The 19,355-nt window shown below is 46.5% G+C and overlaps 1 protein-coding gene and 2 non-coding genes across 5 annotated transcripts in view; all 3 read right to left on the bottom strand.

Annotated features, from left to right (window-relative positions):
- The window catches only part of SF3B3 (splicing factor 3b subunit 3), a 55,311-nt gene that overhangs the window by 34,772 nt on the left and 1,184 nt on the right, over positions 1–19,355 (bottom strand). For all 3 annotated transcript variants that reach the window (XM_042860245.2, XM_005310121.5, XM_005310120.5), the window contains exons 2-11: positions 16,888–17,003; positions 15,314–15,640; positions 13,999–14,171; positions 12,805–12,946; positions 11,596–11,708; positions 10,057–10,194; positions 8,675–8,778; positions 4,948–5,113; positions 4,039–4,134; positions 2,864–2,936 (exon numbers count right to left, since the gene is read on the bottom strand). In XM_042860245.2, the coding sequence (XP_042716179.2) occupies positions 2,864–2,936; positions 4,039–4,134; positions 4,948–5,113; positions 8,675–8,778; positions 10,057–10,194; positions 11,596–11,708; positions 12,805–12,946; positions 13,999–14,171; positions 15,314–15,640; positions 16,888–16,957 (1,402 nt within the window). In that variant the 5' untranslated portion in view covers positions 16,958–17,003. The remainder of the gene's footprint in view (positions 1–2,863; positions 2,937–4,038; positions 4,135–4,947; positions 5,114–8,674; positions 8,779–10,056; positions 10,195–11,595; positions 11,709–12,804; positions 12,947–13,998; positions 14,172–15,313; positions 15,641–16,887; positions 17,004–19,355) is intronic.
- On the bottom strand, positions 12,523–12,599 carry LOC112060518 (small nucleolar RNA SNORD111). Its single transcript, XR_002889819.1, has one exon. It is a non-coding gene; the product is annotated as a small nucleolar RNA SNORD111 (small nucleolar RNA).
- On the bottom strand, positions 14,847–14,926 carry LOC112060517 (small nucleolar RNA SNORD111). Its single transcript, XR_002889818.1, has one exon. It is a non-coding gene; the product is annotated as a small nucleolar RNA SNORD111 (small nucleolar RNA).

The raw sequence follows: 19,355 nt of genomic DNA, 5'->3' as shown, positions 1-19,355 counted from the left end.
CCTTCCTAGCAAACCAATCTGTGCCTTTAATCTAACTTCTACACACTGCCACAAAGCTCAGTATAAACGCTAGAAGGAAGTGGGGAGATCAGCGAGCGTGTGAATGGATGAGCACAACAACACAGCACAGCAGTACGCCGATTTTTAGGAGGTGCAGATGGAACAGTAGTAAAAAAGAAGCCCCAGAGAACATGCAATTTCATGGAGACTCTGGGATCAAGTCCCAATACACCACATTTCCCTGGGAAGCCCCACTCATAGGTTAGAGCTCAGGGATATTTCTGTGGTAGGAATTATAGGCTACCTTGTTCTCTGAATCCCTGGACCTTCATATTGATTCAGTTAAAAAGGAGTGTCCAGTTTGCCTCAGGTCTACCTCGCCATTCAAATACATAGATACACTCCCTTATTTACATGGCAACTCCTGTGTCAAAGCAGTCTCTAAATATACACACTCAACGTGCTCATCTTTCACTGGCCTCCTCTTGGGGTTTTGCATGGTCAGTTTGGAAGCAAATCCAAGGGGAAAGCCCACCTAACGCAATTATAGGAATGCTTAGCTAGCAATATCCTGGTTTAGATTTAGTGAAAGCTGACAAAGATTTTAAAGTTACAGTCACTACTTGTTCCCAAAGGATCCTGGGAGGGGATGGGGATTCAAAGAGCTGCTTTCTGATCCCCAGCCATACAATGAAGGTTTGGGGCAGACAGTACAAATATAAAGATTTCCAACTGCACAAATACTTCTGGAATTCATTTACTGTAAAGCTCAGCATAAAAGTAGCCTCAAGACTGCATTTCTCTCTGGGTAACCTGCGAGACAGCACAGTAGCCCCTAGCAGTAGGTACACACCTGTGGTGATCAGCACCTCCACCACCAGCCACCTGTGGAAGAGAAAAAGAGGCTTGGTATTGGTAGTGTGTATCACCACGTACCAGCCAGGGTTAGTATTTGCCTTGAAGGCTGCAAACCAGTATGTGCTTGCAGAAACCTCCCAGCATGTGCATGTTGTGGCAGAGAGATTCAATTTGGTACCTGGTCAGAGCCAGATAACAGGCATTACAGACAAACCAAAAGCCCTCAGACAGCGACACTTCTGTACAGTTTCAAGAGGAGATGCACATTTTAAAGGGTGCTGCGTTCTCTTTGGTTAAACCCAGTAAAACTAGCTGAAAAGACAAATTGCTACAATTTGGGGATCAGTTTTATAGACTGCTGAACGAACAATTGTGCCCAAATGTGGCTGCCCTCATCTTTAAAAGAGAAATGCTGCTCATGGAGCCCACAGAGTCCAGCCTCGTTTGCATGGATCAAGAGGAATGATTGTAAACTGGAACCGGCAGTATCTCTGGGCTACAGTTCTGGAGTAAGAGTGGGGGCTGGGGTGGAGTGGGTGGTATTCTGGTCCATTGTATGTAAACGTAGCCATGACCCATAGTCTCCTGACAAGTAGCTAACGTGATCCTCTGGCTGCCCCAGACACGGAAGATGCATTCAAGAGCAGTCAATGTGGTAGGATGAGGCACCAGCTATCCATTACTCTGTGGAGTGTTCGTGCATTCTAGAGACACCTCATTTCTAGAGCATCCAGTAGCTTGGGTTTGTGGTAGCCAAACTGGAATCTTTCTTGGCTTCCAATTTCTGAGGATGAGCAAGCCCGGTATCAACAGCACTCTGGAGACCTGGAATGCTCTATCCTTGACCCGATTATCACTGGGGAGCTTGCAGGCATTTCCTGTTTAGTTCTTTTCATGTCGCTCAACTTAAGCTGTACTCCAAAGTCCTGAAGAGTCGGGGAAATAAACTGGAACCAGTTCCAACAGGAAGTGAATTCCACAGCCAGGGCAGAAGTTCCTAAAGAACGCTGAGCCCAATGCAAGAGACATGCCACTCACTAAGGCTGCTTACGAGAGGCTGTGTCCCAGCAGCAGAGTGACGCCTCCATGCCAGCATGCTGGCTCTGCTAGGCACTGCAACACAGAACTCATGTAAGCAGCGCTAGTGAAATCCTCTACAAATAACCTAGAAGGGAGTCTATCAGCACTTGCAATAGCTTCACTTCAGGCCTTCAAGGGGGTAGTGCTAGCAACCAAGGTATTTCTGAAGAGCTCTAATCTCACCCCAAAGAGGGGGTTGTATTCCTCTGTTTTAATAAAATGAGTCCATTGTTTCAGCTGAATGAAAAACTTATGCTTTGTGCTGCTGTTTGCATCTAGCGCTCCCTTGGCACTGGTCCCCCTGCACACTCTGCTGGGTGTCTGGCTGGGAAATGCTGTCTACCCCAGAGCATTAGCCACCTTTTGCAGATTAGCAGGTGCAGAAGTATTACAAATCAAAGCCTTAGGCAGGTGTATTCTTATCTGCCTTTTTCTGGATATGCCTCCTACTGGCCTACAGAGACAACCCTACTGCAGTTACCACTAAGTGTGTGTAAAACACAACTGTGCACCACACCCCTCTCTCCACCACGAGCAGGTGTGCTGCCATTGACACTAATTAAAGCCAGAACCCCTGGAACTCAGATTGGCTTCATTTGCACCTAGCACTGAGTCCAGCTGCATCCAACTGGGAATGCATACCAGGAGCAGCACGCTGGAGACGGATGCTGCTGCCTACCACACATACTGGATGCTTCCTTTCCAATGAAATGGGAAGAGTAACGATTTTGGGGAAGCCAAAGGTAGTTTCTGGACACGGAGCATGTCTGGGTCTTTGCACACATCTTGCACCGTGCAGACAGGGCAGCTGGATCAGAACAGCTAGCTGTTATGGAGAGCATACTGCAGCATTACTTAGCACCCTTTCTGTGCCCTTGGACAATACAGATCGTTTTAGTCTGTGCTTGAGGGAAGGATGATGTACCTTCAATGTGTCTCCTCACAGTCCAAACAGCATTGGGGTTACCAGGCAGCTCTGAGACGGCCATTTCAGACACCTAATAGGAAATAAGAGCAGGGTTCCTTTGAAAACAGGTTCAGATGAACAGATGTTTACCCCAGTCAAACACTGAAGCATTACAGTGACTAGCGGTTAATGGTCTGCACAGCTACCCAGGGCAGTTCTCAGTTCCCACTCTCACTCCCTGGACTAGAAATGTTGTTGAGGGAAAATCTTCAGCACACCAGACACAGAGAGAAAAGTGACTCATGTCATCTCATGAAGTGATACCGCAGGCTGAGCGGCTTGGTCCATCCATTCTTGGCCAGGACAGTGGCTGTGACCTGGGTTCCACCAGATGGGGAGTTAGGGATCAGAGAAGGACCCAGAGAATCTCTGGGGAAGAATATCAATTCCATACATTGTTTGCATGCTAGGGTAGCTGGGTTGGTCCCAAGATACGGGAGACACAAGGTGGGTATGTTGGTGAGAGAGGCTTTCGAGCTACACAGAGCAATTCTTCAACTCTGCGAAAGGTGCTCAGAGCGTCACAGCTACATACAAGGTGGGAGTTAAGACATGTTGCACCTTACAACACTCTGTAACCCACTAACTCTCCTTTGTCCTAGGTCTGCAGAGATGTTAATTGCCTACTTCATTTTAAATAGTTGCCGGCAAAAAGCGTTAACCCCTTATGCTTAATAGTCTGTCCCACTTTGTATATAGCTGTGGCACTCTGAGCACCTCTCTCAGACCTAAAGAACGCTGCAAAGCTCAAAAGCTTATCTCTCTCACCAGCCGAAGTTGGTCCCCCACCTAGCTTGTCTCTCTTAATTCCATTTGTTCACACGCCTAAAATGATCACATTCAGGGATTACAGGGTAGTAGGTCAATGGAAAACCTATGGGTATCACTCCTGTACACTCCAGCACCACAACCCTCATGACTGGACAACAGGGACTGATTGTAGAGTCTGAAGAAGAAATTACATTTACACAGGGACTTTGGTAGAAAAGGGTAAAAGAACAAAGCCTTTCAAGAGTTGCACCAAGGACAGATTGTTTAATTACAGTGCCATCATGAGCACCCCGCCATAAATTCAAGAAGGGCAACTCCACATTCCTGTTGTGGATTTCTGGAGCTGCCTCTGGGGATCTTACCTCAAGTCCGTGCCTTAGGACCCTCAGAGATGACCGAGGTCCCCGTCCACAGGCCACATATAACTGGGGTGTATCTTCATTCGCCAGATCCGCTATCTGCACAGAGGAACAGTGGGTCACACAACATGTACAAGGAGACGAACTAAAACCCTCAAACGTTTGCCCTGTAATCTGCTTTCTGAACGAAGTTTCAGTACTTTAACGTAACTGACGCTGTCACAGAACATCCTGTCTGCTGCACTGGAGAACCACAAAATTTAGGTCAAGTTTGCTGCAGAATACACAAGGCCTTGTCTAACAGTCATGCTAGAGGGCGAGCACTGGGCTGGTGCATTGCACCCCATTTCCAAACACCAGGTACACCTCTACCCCGATATAGCGCTGTCCTTGGGAGCCAAAAAATCTCACCGCGTTATATCGAACTTGCTTTGATCCGACAGAGTGCGCAGCCCCCCCGGAGCACTGCTTTACTACGTTCTATCCAAACGCGTGTTCTCTCGGGGTTGAGGTGTATATATGTACCCCTGATGGAGCTGATGAATGGTAATAATCCTTTCAGCAAACATCCGTATCCTGAGATTTAGCTTTACACCTTGTCATTTTCCCCCAGGGTTCAGGATTTAGCGAACCCACCTTTCTGTCAGTGCTTGCAGCTCTGTCACACTCTGGCAATAACCAGAGCAAGACTGAAATGAGATCATTACTTGTGCTTTTCTTTCTCCATTTTAAGCGGATTCCCTGAAAAGAGTTTCCACTTCTGTAAGGCACCTCAAAGACCAACTGGCTTAGCAGCACAATGGATGATACACTGATCTGCTTCTGTGGTTACACAATTGTAATGGCCCTACATCTCCAGAGGGCAGGTTGGTGGGAAAGGGGAGGACCATGTGTTCACAGATGATGACATACCTGACAAAACAAGATAGGAGACAGACTGTCCAGCTCATCCACCAACACCAGGTTCTTGAGTGGTCGTGGCTGGAAAAAGAAAGTGTCTCCTTCCTCCAGGGGCATGGCGGAGGAGAACTCCGGCTCCTCGTCATCGTCTCCCAGATGGGCTATCTGGTACAGGTAACTTCAGACACAAGGCAAGAACAACAGCATAGTCAGAGCAGACTACAGCTACAGTTCAGCCATGCATTCAGTGTGGGTGAAGGGTGAGTGAGAACTAGTACTGTTTCCACAGAACACTTAGCTACTTCAACTCTCACCTGGAGGGATTGTTTTCTTGGGGAGAGGAAGGAGTGGCAAAGAGTTAGGGGCTATTTTCAAAGCTCTTGCCCGGTTCTGACTTCCTTCTTTATCATTGTTTTTGGCAGAAGACTCTGGACAGCTCAGTGCTCACCCCACTCCTGGCGCCTAGATTTTCCTGTCTCATAGCAGGAAGAGCTAAATGATTAAATCTTTGAAGACCAAGATCGCTGGCTAACACCTGAGTCTGAATGTTTTAGGGAGGAACAAATGCTATTTTCTAGGTGTTCAAAAATCACCTGCTACCCTGTCTTATAAGCTAGAATATTAAAATAAGCAAGTTTTGCACACATAAGGAAAACAGATCCATAAAGAAAGATTGAATTGTTTCTTGTGTTCTTTTTACTCTGGTTTGCTCTGTTCAGAGCTAACGGCTAGACTTTTGTTAGTTGGCTAGAGCTCCACCTGCTGGTTGGCTCTACAGGAGCTGACCATAGACTTGCAAGACATGTTTGGAAACTCAGGTACTAAACTACATGAACAGGAACCCCAAATTTGCATACACAACTCTGGTAACTGTGTGGAAATGCACAGAATTTTGTGTGTGCAACTTAGGATCACTTGTAAAACTCTGGACCAAGAGAGGTTACAGCAAACAAAACTTTGAAACAAAACCTTTAATCGGCCACACAGAGAAACAAAACCTAAATACTCAAGACATCAGAGAACATGCCCCTACATGTTATAACATCTGTAAAGGCTGATCAAAACATGAAACAAAAGTGCTTGACAGCACTTCTACTATGCAAGAATAACTAGTGTCGTTATTGAAAAAGAAAACCAGTCATGGTAAAATGTCGCATTTGCTTCTGAGAGTGGGCCACAAAGATACTAGAGACTATTTCCAAGCTCACATGGTTTGGTCCTTTGACAGGCGTACACAGGTCTAACAAATAGGATTGCCGGGTGTCTGATTTTCGATGGAAAGCCCGGACGAAAAGGGACCCTGGCGACTCCGATAAGCACCACTGACCGGGCCATTAAAAGTCCGGTTGGCGGGGCTGGCAGGCTCCATACCTGGCTCAGTGTGGCTGCCGGAAGTGGCGACACGTCCCTCTGGCTCTGAGTCAGAGGGACGGCCAGGGGGCTCCGCGTGCTGGCCCCGCCCTGAGTGCTGGTTCTGCAGCTCCCATTGGATGGGAACCGCGGTCAATGGGAGCTGAAGGGGCAGTGCGCACACTGCACAGAGCTGCCTGGCTGCCCCCATGCCTAGGAGCTGAGGGAGATGTCGCTGCTTCCAGGGAGCCCCCCAAGGTAAGCGCCGTCTGGAGCCTGCTGCCCGCACCCCCTCCTGCATCCCAACCCCCTGCCCCAGCCCCCTCCTGCCCCAAACTCCCTCCCGGAGCCCGCACTCCAACCCCCTGCCCCAGCCCTCTCCTGCCCCAAACTCCCTCCCGGAGCCCGCATGCCACACCCCTCCGCACCCCAACTCCCTGTCCCAGCCCAGAGCCTCCTCCCACACCCTGAACCCATCATTACTAGCCCCACATTGGAACCCACACCCCCAGTCCGGAGCCCACACTCCCTCCCACACCTGAACCCCCTGCCTCAGCCTGGAGCCCCCTCCCACACTTCGAACCCCTCGGCTCCATCCCCCAGCTCAGAGCCCCCTCCTGCATTCCAAACCCTGGGCCCACCCCAGAGACCACACCCCAACCCTCTGCCCCAGCCCAGTGAAAATGAGTGAGGCTGGGGGAGAGCGAGCGACAGAGGGAAGGGGGATGGAGTGGGCGGGGACTGGGCCTCGGAGAAGGGGCGGGGAAGGGTGTTCAGTTTTTGTGCGATTAGAAAGTTGACAAACCTAAACACCAATGAAAGGGAGTTAAGGTAAAAATTCACTACCATGAGCAATGACAAAAACAGTTAATTGATGGACACGTGTCTGATGGTAGCATCCGGTAGCAGCAAAATCTAAACTGATCAGACACCTGCTTAAACAAGCTTCCAATTCCCGTCACTGTCTGCCCAGGCATTTGCTCTTGGCAGTACGTGTGGAACAGCTTCTCACTTCCTATGCACCAACATCCATCCTTCAAAATCCTCAATTGGTCCAGGAACCCATGGCGCTGGGTGCTCTACAGACAGCCCCTGCCTGTGATCTCTTGGTGTTAACTGGCTGAGGGTACAGAGGGGATGCATAGGGGGTACAGGACCCCACCCCCCTGGTCTGGTATGTGCAAATTCATTCACCAAAGGGTGGCACGTACGGTGTCTACCAAAAGCCAATAGCTCAGTAGTCATCATCATCATCACTGTGAAATGCCTGCACGGATAATATTTAAGGAGTTTTGTATAGATGCTGGAAATTCTGTTCTTAAGATCTGAGAGTTAGGATAAAGAGGTTCCTTTCAAGCAAGATGAAAGAGACACTTCTCTCTCGGTCTGGCGCTGTGTAATCTATTTGCATACTGAGCCTCCAGGCTAATCAAGATTGCAAAATCTCAAGAGAGGAAAAGCTGCAGGAAAACAAGAACAGCATGGGTGTGTGTGTGCGTGTCTCCTGTCTATAAGTGAAGACAATGGATTTTAGGGGTCTATGTGGGGGTACTAAGGTATGCCTTGGATCCTTCACCAAGGGACATGCTGCCAACGTGCATGTCTTATGAATGGAGGATCATAGCCAACTAGGGCTGTGAAGCGCTGTGACAAAGACATGGGGTGAGCTAAACTTTATTAGACAGGAAAGTACCTTATTAACTAACTCTAGGTTCCAGAATGCGTGTTGATTTTATTTGATGTGTAACCAACTGTTTCCAATACTTCTACCCCCTTAACCTCTGTTCTTTCTTAAATAAACTTATCCTTCTTTTCGCTATAACAAAATCTAAGTGCTGTGAATTAAGCAGAACAGTCTAAAGTGAAGTTGGGGTGTATTGTTCCTTTGGGAACAGTGGATCTGGTAATTGCATGAGTGTCCAGTGGCGCAGAGGGCTCAAGGGGTGGAGTTTGCCTATTGCTAATCTGTCGAGAGACAGTGGAGTCTGTGTAGGCTGAGAGGAGAGTGATTATGTTGCCTGTGGAAGGTGGAGTCAGGGAGCTGACCCCTGGCATGCACAGACAAGGCTCCCTGGTGCTAAAGGCAGGTGGTAGAGAGAGGCCTCACAATCCTGGGTATCCCGGGGTAGCACCATCACACTGCCCCAAAGATCTGACAATCTACGAGCACTTCCACAAAGCCGATCAATACCAAGGAGGTTCTCCGGGATACATGAATGGGCTTAAAAACTGTGGTCAATGCACTTGGACAAGTTAGACCATCAGCTCGTTAAGGGAGAGCCCCTGTCTTTTTACACAGCCTACCAACGGCCACAGCACTCTGTCATGCTAATGAGAGTACCAGTAACATTCAGCAGGGCACAGGAAGGAAATGAAATGATTTACTCACTGGTTTCCAAACTCAGATGCCACAAAGAGGAACCCTGTTTTCAGCACACACATGGCAGCAGCCCCAGGAACAGTATCAAAATACTTCAGTCGGATCTCTGTCACCTGAAAGCACCGGAGAGGAAGGAGTAACGGTGAGTGAGACAGCTCAGTTCAGTCCCTCTCTGGAGATGGGCTATGTCCCCTCACACACAAAAGCGCAGCCCACTTTCCCATTCAGAGATACAGGAACTGATGCATTTGGGATTGTAGTTTATTACAAGACTGCCTTGGAGTTACCTTCAGAGGAAGGAAATGAGCAGTGACGGAGCACAGTCAAGAGCGCTCGCCTTATCGATAGTTTAGGGCAGCTGCCTTCACTCCCCAAGTTCAGACTGGATGGCATTCTGAGCGTAAACACAACCCAGGCTTTCTGCTTTACTCTTGAGGTTATTTTGCATGGGAATCTGAGTTCAAGGCTTACAAGAGACATGAAAAAGTTCAGCAGTCCTACCAAGAAAGAGATAACTCCCACCTGGCATCCACGTCATTCACTCAGAGGATTGGGGAGACGTCTCTTAGAATGGCCACTTACAGTTTGGACAGACCTGAAGTTGCCATGATGGTTCCTATGAAAGGCCTGAGGCCAGTCTTAAACTACTGAACCAACACAGTCTTCTATCACGACACTTTTGGGAAGGGTTTGTCATGTTAAAGGCAATGGGGGTTAGTGGCATTTCAGACGTTTTTTCCCCCCCGAGACCACAAACGGGATCACTGCAGCACAGAGATGCGGCGGGATGGCCAGGGGAGCAGTGACTGGCAGCACAAAGCAATTCTCATTTTTTCCTATTAGTTTCAGAAGGAGAGTTTGTTATCTTAGCTGAAAAAGCTGTGTGACATGGGATGGCCAAACTCTGCCCAACTGACTGCACCTAGTTTGCATAAAACTGAACAGATGCAGGCACCCCCATACTCAATCCATAGGTGCAGCCAAGTATGGCCGCTCAGATCAAGACGGATCATTGCACTCTGGAATCTGTTGTCCTAGGGAACTGTGTGGTAGAATCTCCTGGGCTATATTTTGGAATAAGCGATTTGGAGCAGGGACCACGGGTAACATTTTTAAAAGTGCCCATGTGACTTAGCAACCTAAGTCTTGTCACCTTCTGTCTGTGTGTTGCGCACGTGGTAACTAGCAAGTTATGGCAGCTGTCGGCTAATAGGGTAGATGCAGAGTCATTCATCTCTACACACAGCTAGAGACTAACTTAAAAATCATTTGAATTAGGGGAAAATGCTTTAAACTAAGTATCATCACAGTGGGAAAATGCAGCATGATGGGAAAGCTTCTCAAGGACATATTTCAAGAAGTAAAAGTAGCTTCCTCCTCAATCAACCTACCATGTCTTCATCAGTCTCTAGGGTGATTTTGAAGATATCTCCCTGCTCTGTCTGGGCCAGGAAGAAGAACATGGATTTGGTCTTGTGTGTAGCAGAGCAGACAAAAATCATACCCCTCTCTGGGTCATCCAAGTCATTCTGTCACAGGGAAGATAAATCAGAGGTTTATAAATGTTGGAGGTGGAAAGATCACCTTTCAGCAAAGCCATTCCCCTGCAAGGCAGGATATACTCCCCTTGATCAATGGTCCTAGCAAAAGGGAAAGCTTGAGGGACTATAGCATCTGGAAAGGGTTTTGTGCATAGCATACCCCTTCCCAATGTTCTCCTGACTCATCCGTAATGCTCTCAGGAAAGCTGATTCTTCCTGACAGACGTTTTTCAGAAGAGCCAAAACTGTGAGGTATTCTCCCTCCTACCCCTTTTCCCCCCAGATAGACAATCTCACACATTGCAAAACCAATTGTGGTACACAAGGGTCACTAGCCATATAAAACTGACCTGTGGCATCTGCTGTGTGTGGGGCTTTGGTCATATTTGCCCAAGCGACACAGTGTCAGCTAGCTACAGCCTACTTTGTTTAAAACAGTGGTTCTCAAACTTTTGTCCTGGTGACCCCTTTCACACAGCAAGCCTCTCAGTGCCACCCCCCCTAATAAATTAAAAACACTTTTTTATATACTTAACACCATTATGAATGCTGGAGAACAAGCGGGGTTTGGGGTGGAGGCTGACAGCACGCGACCCCCCTGAGGGGTCCCAACCCCCAGTTTGAGAACCCGTGGTTTAAAACAAACAAAAGGAAGTACTTCTTCATACAACGCACAGTTAAACTGGGGATCTCGTTGCCAGGGATATTGCGAAGGCCAAAAGAATAACGGGTTCAAAAAAAGAATTAGTAAGTTCATGGAGGACAGGTCCATCAGTGGCTATTAGCCGAGATGGTGAGGGATGGAACCGCATTCTCTGGGTGTCCCAAACCTCCAACTGCGAGAATCTGGGACTGGATAACAAGGGATGGATCACTTTATAATTGCCCTATTCTGTTCATTCCCTCTGAAGTAACTGGCACTGGCCACTGTCAGAAGACAGGACACTGGGCTAGATGGACCTTTGGTCTGACCCAGTATGGCTATTTTTATGCACTCCTCTAAAAGGAAACAGCACGAAGTGGAACAGAGCAGCTGTGGAATTCATCTTCATGTACTAGGGTGAATATTTCCAACCATGCCATATAAATCATGGTTCATACTACCAGTGCTGCCATCTCAGAGCCTGGTAAGAGAGAAAGGACTATCTCAAGGGTAAACCTCAGAGACAAGATGAACTCAACCCATCACGTCAGACTACAGGCAAACTCCAAAACCTTCCCGTACAGATGACATGACTGGCTGGTAAGGCAGGCTTTCCCTCCACAGCCTTTCAATCACTACACACCACCTTCCTCAAAAGCCTCCCTGCAAATAAGCTGATATTAAGTGTCCATGTGGAACGTTTAGAGAAAAGGCCTCTAAAGCAGGGCATGAGATGAAATTCTCACCCTTCTCCTGGGAATGGGACATCTGATATCAGGCTGGTCACCGAAGTTTTTGTAGGTGATGTAATTTTCAGAACAGATCAGCACCCCGCTGGGACCATCGGAGCCACCAGGAACTAAGGGATGAGATGGAAACTTCATTAAGAGAAGAGAAAAAGCCCTGTTGCTCAAAAGAAATCTGGATAATCTCCACTCCATATTCTCAGATGTATCTACACCTGCTTCAGTTTATGGTGGAGAAGACCCAGGGTTGCAAGCATAGGCTTCTGTATCTGCATAAGGCAGAGTTTGGGATGGAGAATGAAACTTTGGGGGTCATAAACAACTGCCTAATATTTCATTTTTACACCTCTCACCCAGTCCCATAAATGAACCCAAACCTTTGAGATGCTCAGGCACCATACTGGCAACGTGCCAGTCACCCCATGTATCTGACATGCATTTATCTGCTATTGCAAATCACAAGAAGCAGGTTCCCACATGATCTCCCGGTACTTCCTTCTCAGAAACTGAAATTACCAGCAATAAAAACCACAAACTGAGAGTTCAGAGCCCTGGAGCCCACTAGCCTACAGTATCCATAGGACACATATAAGATACAGTGAACTGCAGAATAGCCCAGTCAGCATTAAGCCTTTGGGACACCCTTTGGGTACCTGTACCATAAATCACGGTCTTCAAATGAATCTGGATTCTAAAACTTCAAACTAACCTCTGCAATGAGCAGAGCAGGCCAAAGTCCCACCCCCAAAATCAAACCTTAAGGTTAGCCCATAACTGCTCTGAAATCAAGTTGTGATCACATGGAGCTACCACTCCGTTTGTATTTCCATTTGTTTATTTTGTCAGCTGGCAAACTCATTCTCCAGCTTTTTTTTTTTTTTAAACCACACCCTTTTCCAATGGAAGCCTTCAAATACTTCCACCTCAGAGCCCAATCAGAGTGAAATGCTATCTCCAGGATACATCTCAGAGAAGAGACATGAAAAACTCATCACTTCAGGCTGCAAGAAAATCAAACTCTAAAAATTCTCATGTGCTACATGGAATTTTGAAGTTTTCACCTGACTTCCAGGCCCAACAAAGAGCAGGAAAACAGCTCAGGTTATGACACCCCCCTCCCCAATGCTTCTCTTTCAAATGTGCAATATGTTCTCCCCTGTCTTTTTGCTGGGAGAATGGGCAGTGACTTGGCAATGGGGAGGGTAGTACCTGTTATAAGGAAGTTGCCATGCTCTTCCAAAGGTTCACTGTATTTCCTAACTACGTGGTTCAAACCCAGGTCTAACTCATAAAATGTCAGGGTCTGTTGGGTGTTAGCTGCTGCTTCTCCAGTTGGATCGTTGTCAGCTTCCTGGAAAAATAGTGCACAAATATTTTGTCTACAGCCAGCAACATTATCTGTACATTTAAAGGAAAAGAAATCTTATGAAGTCTCTGGAATGGTGTTATACTCATTAACAACCACAACAGCAATTCAAAGATAACACAGGACTCGATCTTGAAAAGTGTTCAGCATCCACCACTGCCACTGAAGTCAATGGAGGCTGAAGGCACAGCACCTCAAAGGATCAAGACCACAGGCAGCAAATGGGAAGTAACTGGGTAGAATTATTGTCAGAGGCAGACACATAGGCAGCGCTGGTTAGTTGCAACATGTAACTGTAAAAACAGCTGCCTTTGCAGCTAGATATGTTGAGAAACACCTTACATTGATATTCAATGTTCCCCTAGCTGCCAGCTATGGTATCACTAGCCCCATGGCGGGACGGAAGAGATTCTAGGGCACATTTTAAACCACAATGCATAGTTGTTACACTACGACATGCAATTTTATTTTGCATAAAATCATTCATGCACATTCTCTCCCAAAATGCACCACCATTATTAATTTCCTGAACACCAGAAATATGCTCAGTGCTGTAACAACTTAAAGAGAGAGGACTCCCGATTCAATGAGTTTACAGACAATGCCGCTATACCTGGGGCGGTAATTCTGGTGGATCGCTAACTGAAAGCTTGAGAGGGGAAGTGTGTTTGGAAGAGAAATGCGAGTGAAGGGCGGGGGGTACTGCTGCAGCAGAGGGAGGCAGTTCTAAACATGAACAGTAGCACTGGAATGAAGTGCAAAGGCCAGAGTGAGACGAAAATACAAAAAGAGCATTGAGGGCTGTAGTTCACAGTTTAGTAACAGAAGAACCAAGCAATTAAGAGGATTTCAGCTAAGACTGGAACTGAGACTGACAGTCAATGCGCAGAGACCCAGGGAGGTTGTCCCAGACAGCTAGCACGGCAGAGAAGGCTTGGCATAAGTGGACACACTAGGTGAAGGGACAGAGAGGAAGGAGACCGAGCTAGCTGAGCAGAGGGAGTAGGGTAAGAGACAAGGACCTCGTCCCTGGTTACCTCATAGTCCATCTCCAGACAAGCAAACATTGGGTTTTCAAACCCCACATCGACTCCCACCACGTGGTAGACCAAGGTGTTGGCCTTGTGGGCTTCCAGTGGGGAAGAAATGGTGAGCCGGGCAGCTGCATCTCTGTTCAGGATGTATACCAGCTTCTGCTTCTCAATGGCACCTGCAGGGAACAACAGTGCATAAAATACCTAGATTGGGGACGCAAAGCTGAAGACAACTGCACCGGCACCAGCCTTTGCACAAAAACTGCCAACTGACAGCCTTGCAGGGAAACAGAAACGTAACATCTTGTCCCATAATTTCCCTATCACACTTAAGTTTATGTCAGCTTCCTAACTGCAGTATTTAAAATCTTTCAGAATGAATCAGTGACTCGGGCACGGGTTAACCGTGCAGGTGACCTTTTTAAGCTCCACTCACGCAAGCCGCAACTCAAGGTATGTTCAGTTCGCAGGCAAAAATCTGCAGCAGTATCTGCCTGAGGAGCCCAACTTCTTGGCAAAACATGCAGCCACAGTAGCTAACAGATGAGGAAAGAGTAGCAGCTATGCAACGAAAGGGAAACAGTCCCATGGAAACCCTCCCAAACTGCACTGTAATTGAGGTATGTGTTTCTTTGCTGATACACAGCGCACAGTCATTTACTGAGCAAGTCCTGCTCTCAGCTGTCACCCCGAATAACAGGTGAATTGCACTATGCTACCTTCAGGTTAAAAGGAAGCAAGCAGCTTCCGTCCAAGCCAGTCTTGTCATTATTTTCACTAGAATAGAGTTGTTGAGCTGCCTGGTAATGCAAACCCTGAAAGGTGGAATAATCTAAGCGTTTATACCTGTAGGGCCTGATCAGAAATGCACAGTTGTCTCCATAGGCAATCTCAGAGAAGAGACATGAATTCATATCATCATTTCAGGCAGAGGACGCTGTCTGCACCATGACTGGGCTGTCTGCATCCCAACTTCCCTTTTTCCAATCATCATCCTCAAATGGGTTCTTTGCTGACCACTACCTGAGCAGGTTTCTTTCCAACACTGTTTTGGCCCAATTTTTGGTACTCATTTGTGCAATCATGACAATAGGTAGGAACAATTCCAAACACCTGGACGTTTCATTCCAAAGGCTGGAATTGAATGAAATGCCTGCATGAAAAGCACTTGAGACTACAGCTGAGAAGCAGGCTGCAAAAACGGTCATCCTTGAAGTAAGGAAAAGGCAAAGCAACAATTCCAAGGAGAACCAGCTTCCCCCACTCATTTCTTCAAATACTACAACTAAGGGGCCGGTACAGATCCCCATTGACTTACTGATCATGACAGCACGGCCCTTTGGGTCCACAGCCAAGAACTGGCCAGGAACGATTCTGCGACAGCCACTCTTGCCAAAGGTTTCCTGGTGAATCTTCTCAAACATGTTCTTGGAAGGCTGGTACTCCAGGATAACGATGCGACCCGAATCACTACCCACCACGATATAATCTTTGGTTCCACCTGTCAGTCTGAAGGCCATGAGGGAACGAATGACTCCAAACACTTCCACTGTCAGCAAGGTGTGTACTTTCCCTGTGTTGGGATCAGGGCGGAGCAACTCCAGGATCTTCCCCCGGGAAACAACAATTTCCTGTTGTTTGGTTCCTAAGAAGCCAAAGTCATGAGAAACTTATCACCAACTATAAGTTAGGAGATGTAAAAACCAGGAAATTCAAAGTGTCTTTCAAACATTAATCACCAAAGCAAGTCTCACAACCTCCAGAGTATTCCAAGTATCCAGTTTATAGATCAGAAAACTGAGGCACAGAGAACATAAGAACGGCCGTACTGGGTCCATCTAGCCCAGTATCCTGTCTACCGACAGTGGCCAATGCCAGGTGCCCCAGAGGGAGTGAACCTAACAGGTAATGATCAATTGATCTCTCTCTTGCCATCCATCTTCACCCTCTGACAAACAGAGGCTAGGGACACCACTCCTTACCCATCCTGGCTAATAGCCATTAATGGACTTAACCTCCATGAATTTATACAGTTCTCTTTTAAACCCTGTTATAGTCCTAGCCTTCACAACCTCCTCAGGCAAGGAGTTCCACAGGTTGACTGTGCGCTGTGTGAAGAACTTCCTTGTATTTGTTTTAAACCTGCTGCCTATTAATTTCATTTGGTGGCCCCTAGTTCTTGAATTATGGGAATAAGTAAATAACTTTTCCTTATCTACTTTCTCCACATCACTCATGATTTTATAGACCTCTATCATATCCCCCCTTTGTCTCCTCTTTTCCAAGCTGAAAAGTCCTAGCCTCTTTACTCTCTCCTCATATGGGACCCGTTCCAAACCCCTAATCATTTTAGTTGCCCTTCTCTGAAGCTTTTCTAGTGCCAGATGAGGAGACAACTGTACGCAGTATTCGAGATGTGGGCGTACCATCCATTTATATAAGCGTAATAATATATTCTCCATCTTATTCTCTATCCCCTTTTTAATGCTTCCTAACATCCTGTTTGCTTTTTTGACCGCCTCTGCACACTGCGTGGACATCTTCAGAGAACTATCCACGATGACTCCAAGATCTTTTTCCTGATTCGTTGTAGCTAAATTAGCCCCCATCATATTGTATATATAGTTGGGGTTATTTTTTTAAATGATTTAACTAAGCCCCCACAAACTCAGTGAGAAAACCAGGATCTGAACTTATAAGTTCCTGGATCCAAGTTCTTTCTCAAGACCAGATCTTTCCTTCAAATTGCGGCTTCTTAGTCAACCCAGGTAGCCGCACTAATAGGAGCAGAACCTCAATGAAAAGCTAATACTGTAGCTAAGTAGCTTATAACTGAAAAGATCTTGCTTTGCTTCAGCCTGAAAGTCCCCTAGTCAGGAGAGCAGAGATTACCTGAGAAATTGCCATGGATGGCATAGCTGATGCCAGTGGCTCGCTGCAACGTTAAATTGTAAAGGAACATGGTGGCGACAGATCACTTCACTCATGCGTCTCACTTATTGAGTCGGCTGTGAACAAAACAGCAACAAAAATTAAGAATATGCCTTATGCAAAACAGGATCTACATTTAAAAAGTACATTGTGTCAGCCCAAAGGAACAGCATTAACAGCCTGCGTTTCTGTGCCCCAGACACAATTTTGAGATTGCATGAATCATCTTATTCTAACTGGCCAACATTCACGGACCTTACAAACACTGATGAAACAGGACTCCCCCCTTCCCCCCCAGCCTTCTCTGTACTCATGGGATTATCCCTATTTTAACAATAGGAAAACTTGCTCAAAGCCACAGACTTCCAAGTCAGAGCCAAGATTAGAACTTGGGTGTTCCTGGTTCTCCATTCCATGGTTCAGTCCACTAGATCAAGTCAGCTATTCACTGAAAGCCCTAGCTTCCTACTCTGGTTATTTAGGGATTTCATTTTAAAAGACATTTAGTTCCTTTTTAAACAAAGATAGCAGGTCAGCTTTTTTTTTTTGGTCCTTTAGGCTGACTCTGACGTTTCCATCCATGTCACACTCATTTAGAAGGAATGAAGGATAAACCTGGTAATTTGTTGCAGAAATTAGCCTAAAGTGATTTTTTAATGTAATTTACAATCTAAGTTTAGGACAGACTAGGAGCTGCATAAAAACTGACATACTAGCTTTGTTTGCTTCTGCAGGCACCTGACTTGAGTGACAAGCAGAAATTGCACAGGCCCTTGGCTACGCTCTTGCAAGGACAAGCTGTCAAAACCGACTTCAGTCCTGGTTCCCTGTGTATTTTTACTCCATTCCTGCTTCTGGGGATTTAATAATACCACTAACAATGCCACATCAGTAGCAATCCAAGCACTTTACAGAGGAAGCAAGTGTTATTCTCATGTTACACATGGAGAAACTAAGACACGGAGAGGTGAAGTGACTTGTCCAAGATCACCTCTACAAGTAGCAGAGATAGGGAAAGAACCCAGGTCTCCTGACTTTCAGCTCAGTGCTCCATTCTCTAGGTCCCTGGGTTTATAGGTAATGGACAAGAATACTGCAGCTCTTGTTTGGAAGTGCTGACAGGAAGGAAAGGCTAAATCTGGGCTTCGTTTAAAAAAAATTAAAAACAGGTTAGGTTTAATGTTAGGCTCATCAACCTCGATGGCATCATTTTAAATGAGACACTGGTTACAGATCACAGCCATCAGTGGCCAGCTGGCAATACAACACAAACTCCTAGCATAGACAAGCAAAGCTGCTATTTTCATCAGTGGAGTTCACCCTTTGCTTGAAACTGGGGTAAGCTGTACCAGTGAAAATTGTGGCTTAGAGCAGTTTACCCTGGCTGCCCAGTACTGTAGAAACCCAGCCTGAAATTCTTATTTCTACCGGTAGATAAGGGAAAAGGGGCAGCAGCTTCCACCTAAATTAAAGAGACAACATAAAGATTGTGGATGGCTCTGTGGATATGGGGAAAGTGGTGGATGTGATATATCTTGACTTGAGCAAAGCTTTTGATATCGTCTCCCACAGTATTCTTGCCAGCAAGTTAAAGTATGGATTGGATGAATGGACTATAAGGTGGATAGAAAGCTGGCTAGATTGTCAGGCTCAATGGGTAGGGATCAATGGCTCGATGTCTAGTTGGCAGCCGGTATCAAGCGGAGTGCCCCAGGGCTCAGTCCTGGGGCCGGTTTTGTTCAACATCTTTATTAATGATCTGGATGACAAGATTAATTGCACTCTCAACAAGTTTGCAGATGACACTAAACTGGGGGGAGAAGTAGATACGCTGGAGGGTAGGGACAGGGTCCAGAGTGACCTAGACAAATTGGAGGATTGGGCCAAAAGAAATCGGATGAGGTTCAACAAGGACAAGTGCAGAGTCCTGCACTTAGGAAGGAAGAATCCCATGCACTGCTACAGACTAGGGACTAAGTGACTATTGGAATGGGTTACCTAGGGAGATGGTGGAAACTCCTTCCTTAGAGGTTTTTAAGTCCCAGCTTGACAAAGCCCTGGCTGGGATGATTTATTTGGTGTTGGTTCTACTTTGAGCAGGGGGTGGGACTAGATGACCTCCTGAGGTCTCTTCCAACCCTAATATCTATGATTCTGTGATTACCATCTTGTTGGGAAGTCTGTAACCTATGATGGTTACAAGCAGCACCTAAGACATTACAACTGAAAACACAGAGATTTTAAAAAAATATTTTCCGGTTGTGCATTTCAGCACCCTTTGTGCGGTCAGTTCCACTTCCCCAGGGGAGACCAAGATTCCACTGTGTGTGGGTCTTTCACATAGCAACAGAGGAAAGAAAAACGTTTAGAACAAAAAAAAAATAGTTCCCAGCGATAATAAAACCACAAAACACAGCAGTGACTCAGCA

Source organism: Chrysemys picta, chromosome 14 (genome assembly GCF_011386835.1).
Source record: "Chrysemys picta bellii isolate R12L10 chromosome 14, ASM1138683v2, whole genome shotgun sequence".
Lineage (NCBI taxonomy): Eukaryota > Metazoa > Chordata > Testudines > Emydidae > Chrysemys > Chrysemys picta.
The sequence above is the reverse complement of the archived record's forward strand: the minus strand, read 5'-3'. Positions and strand labels throughout refer to the sequence as shown.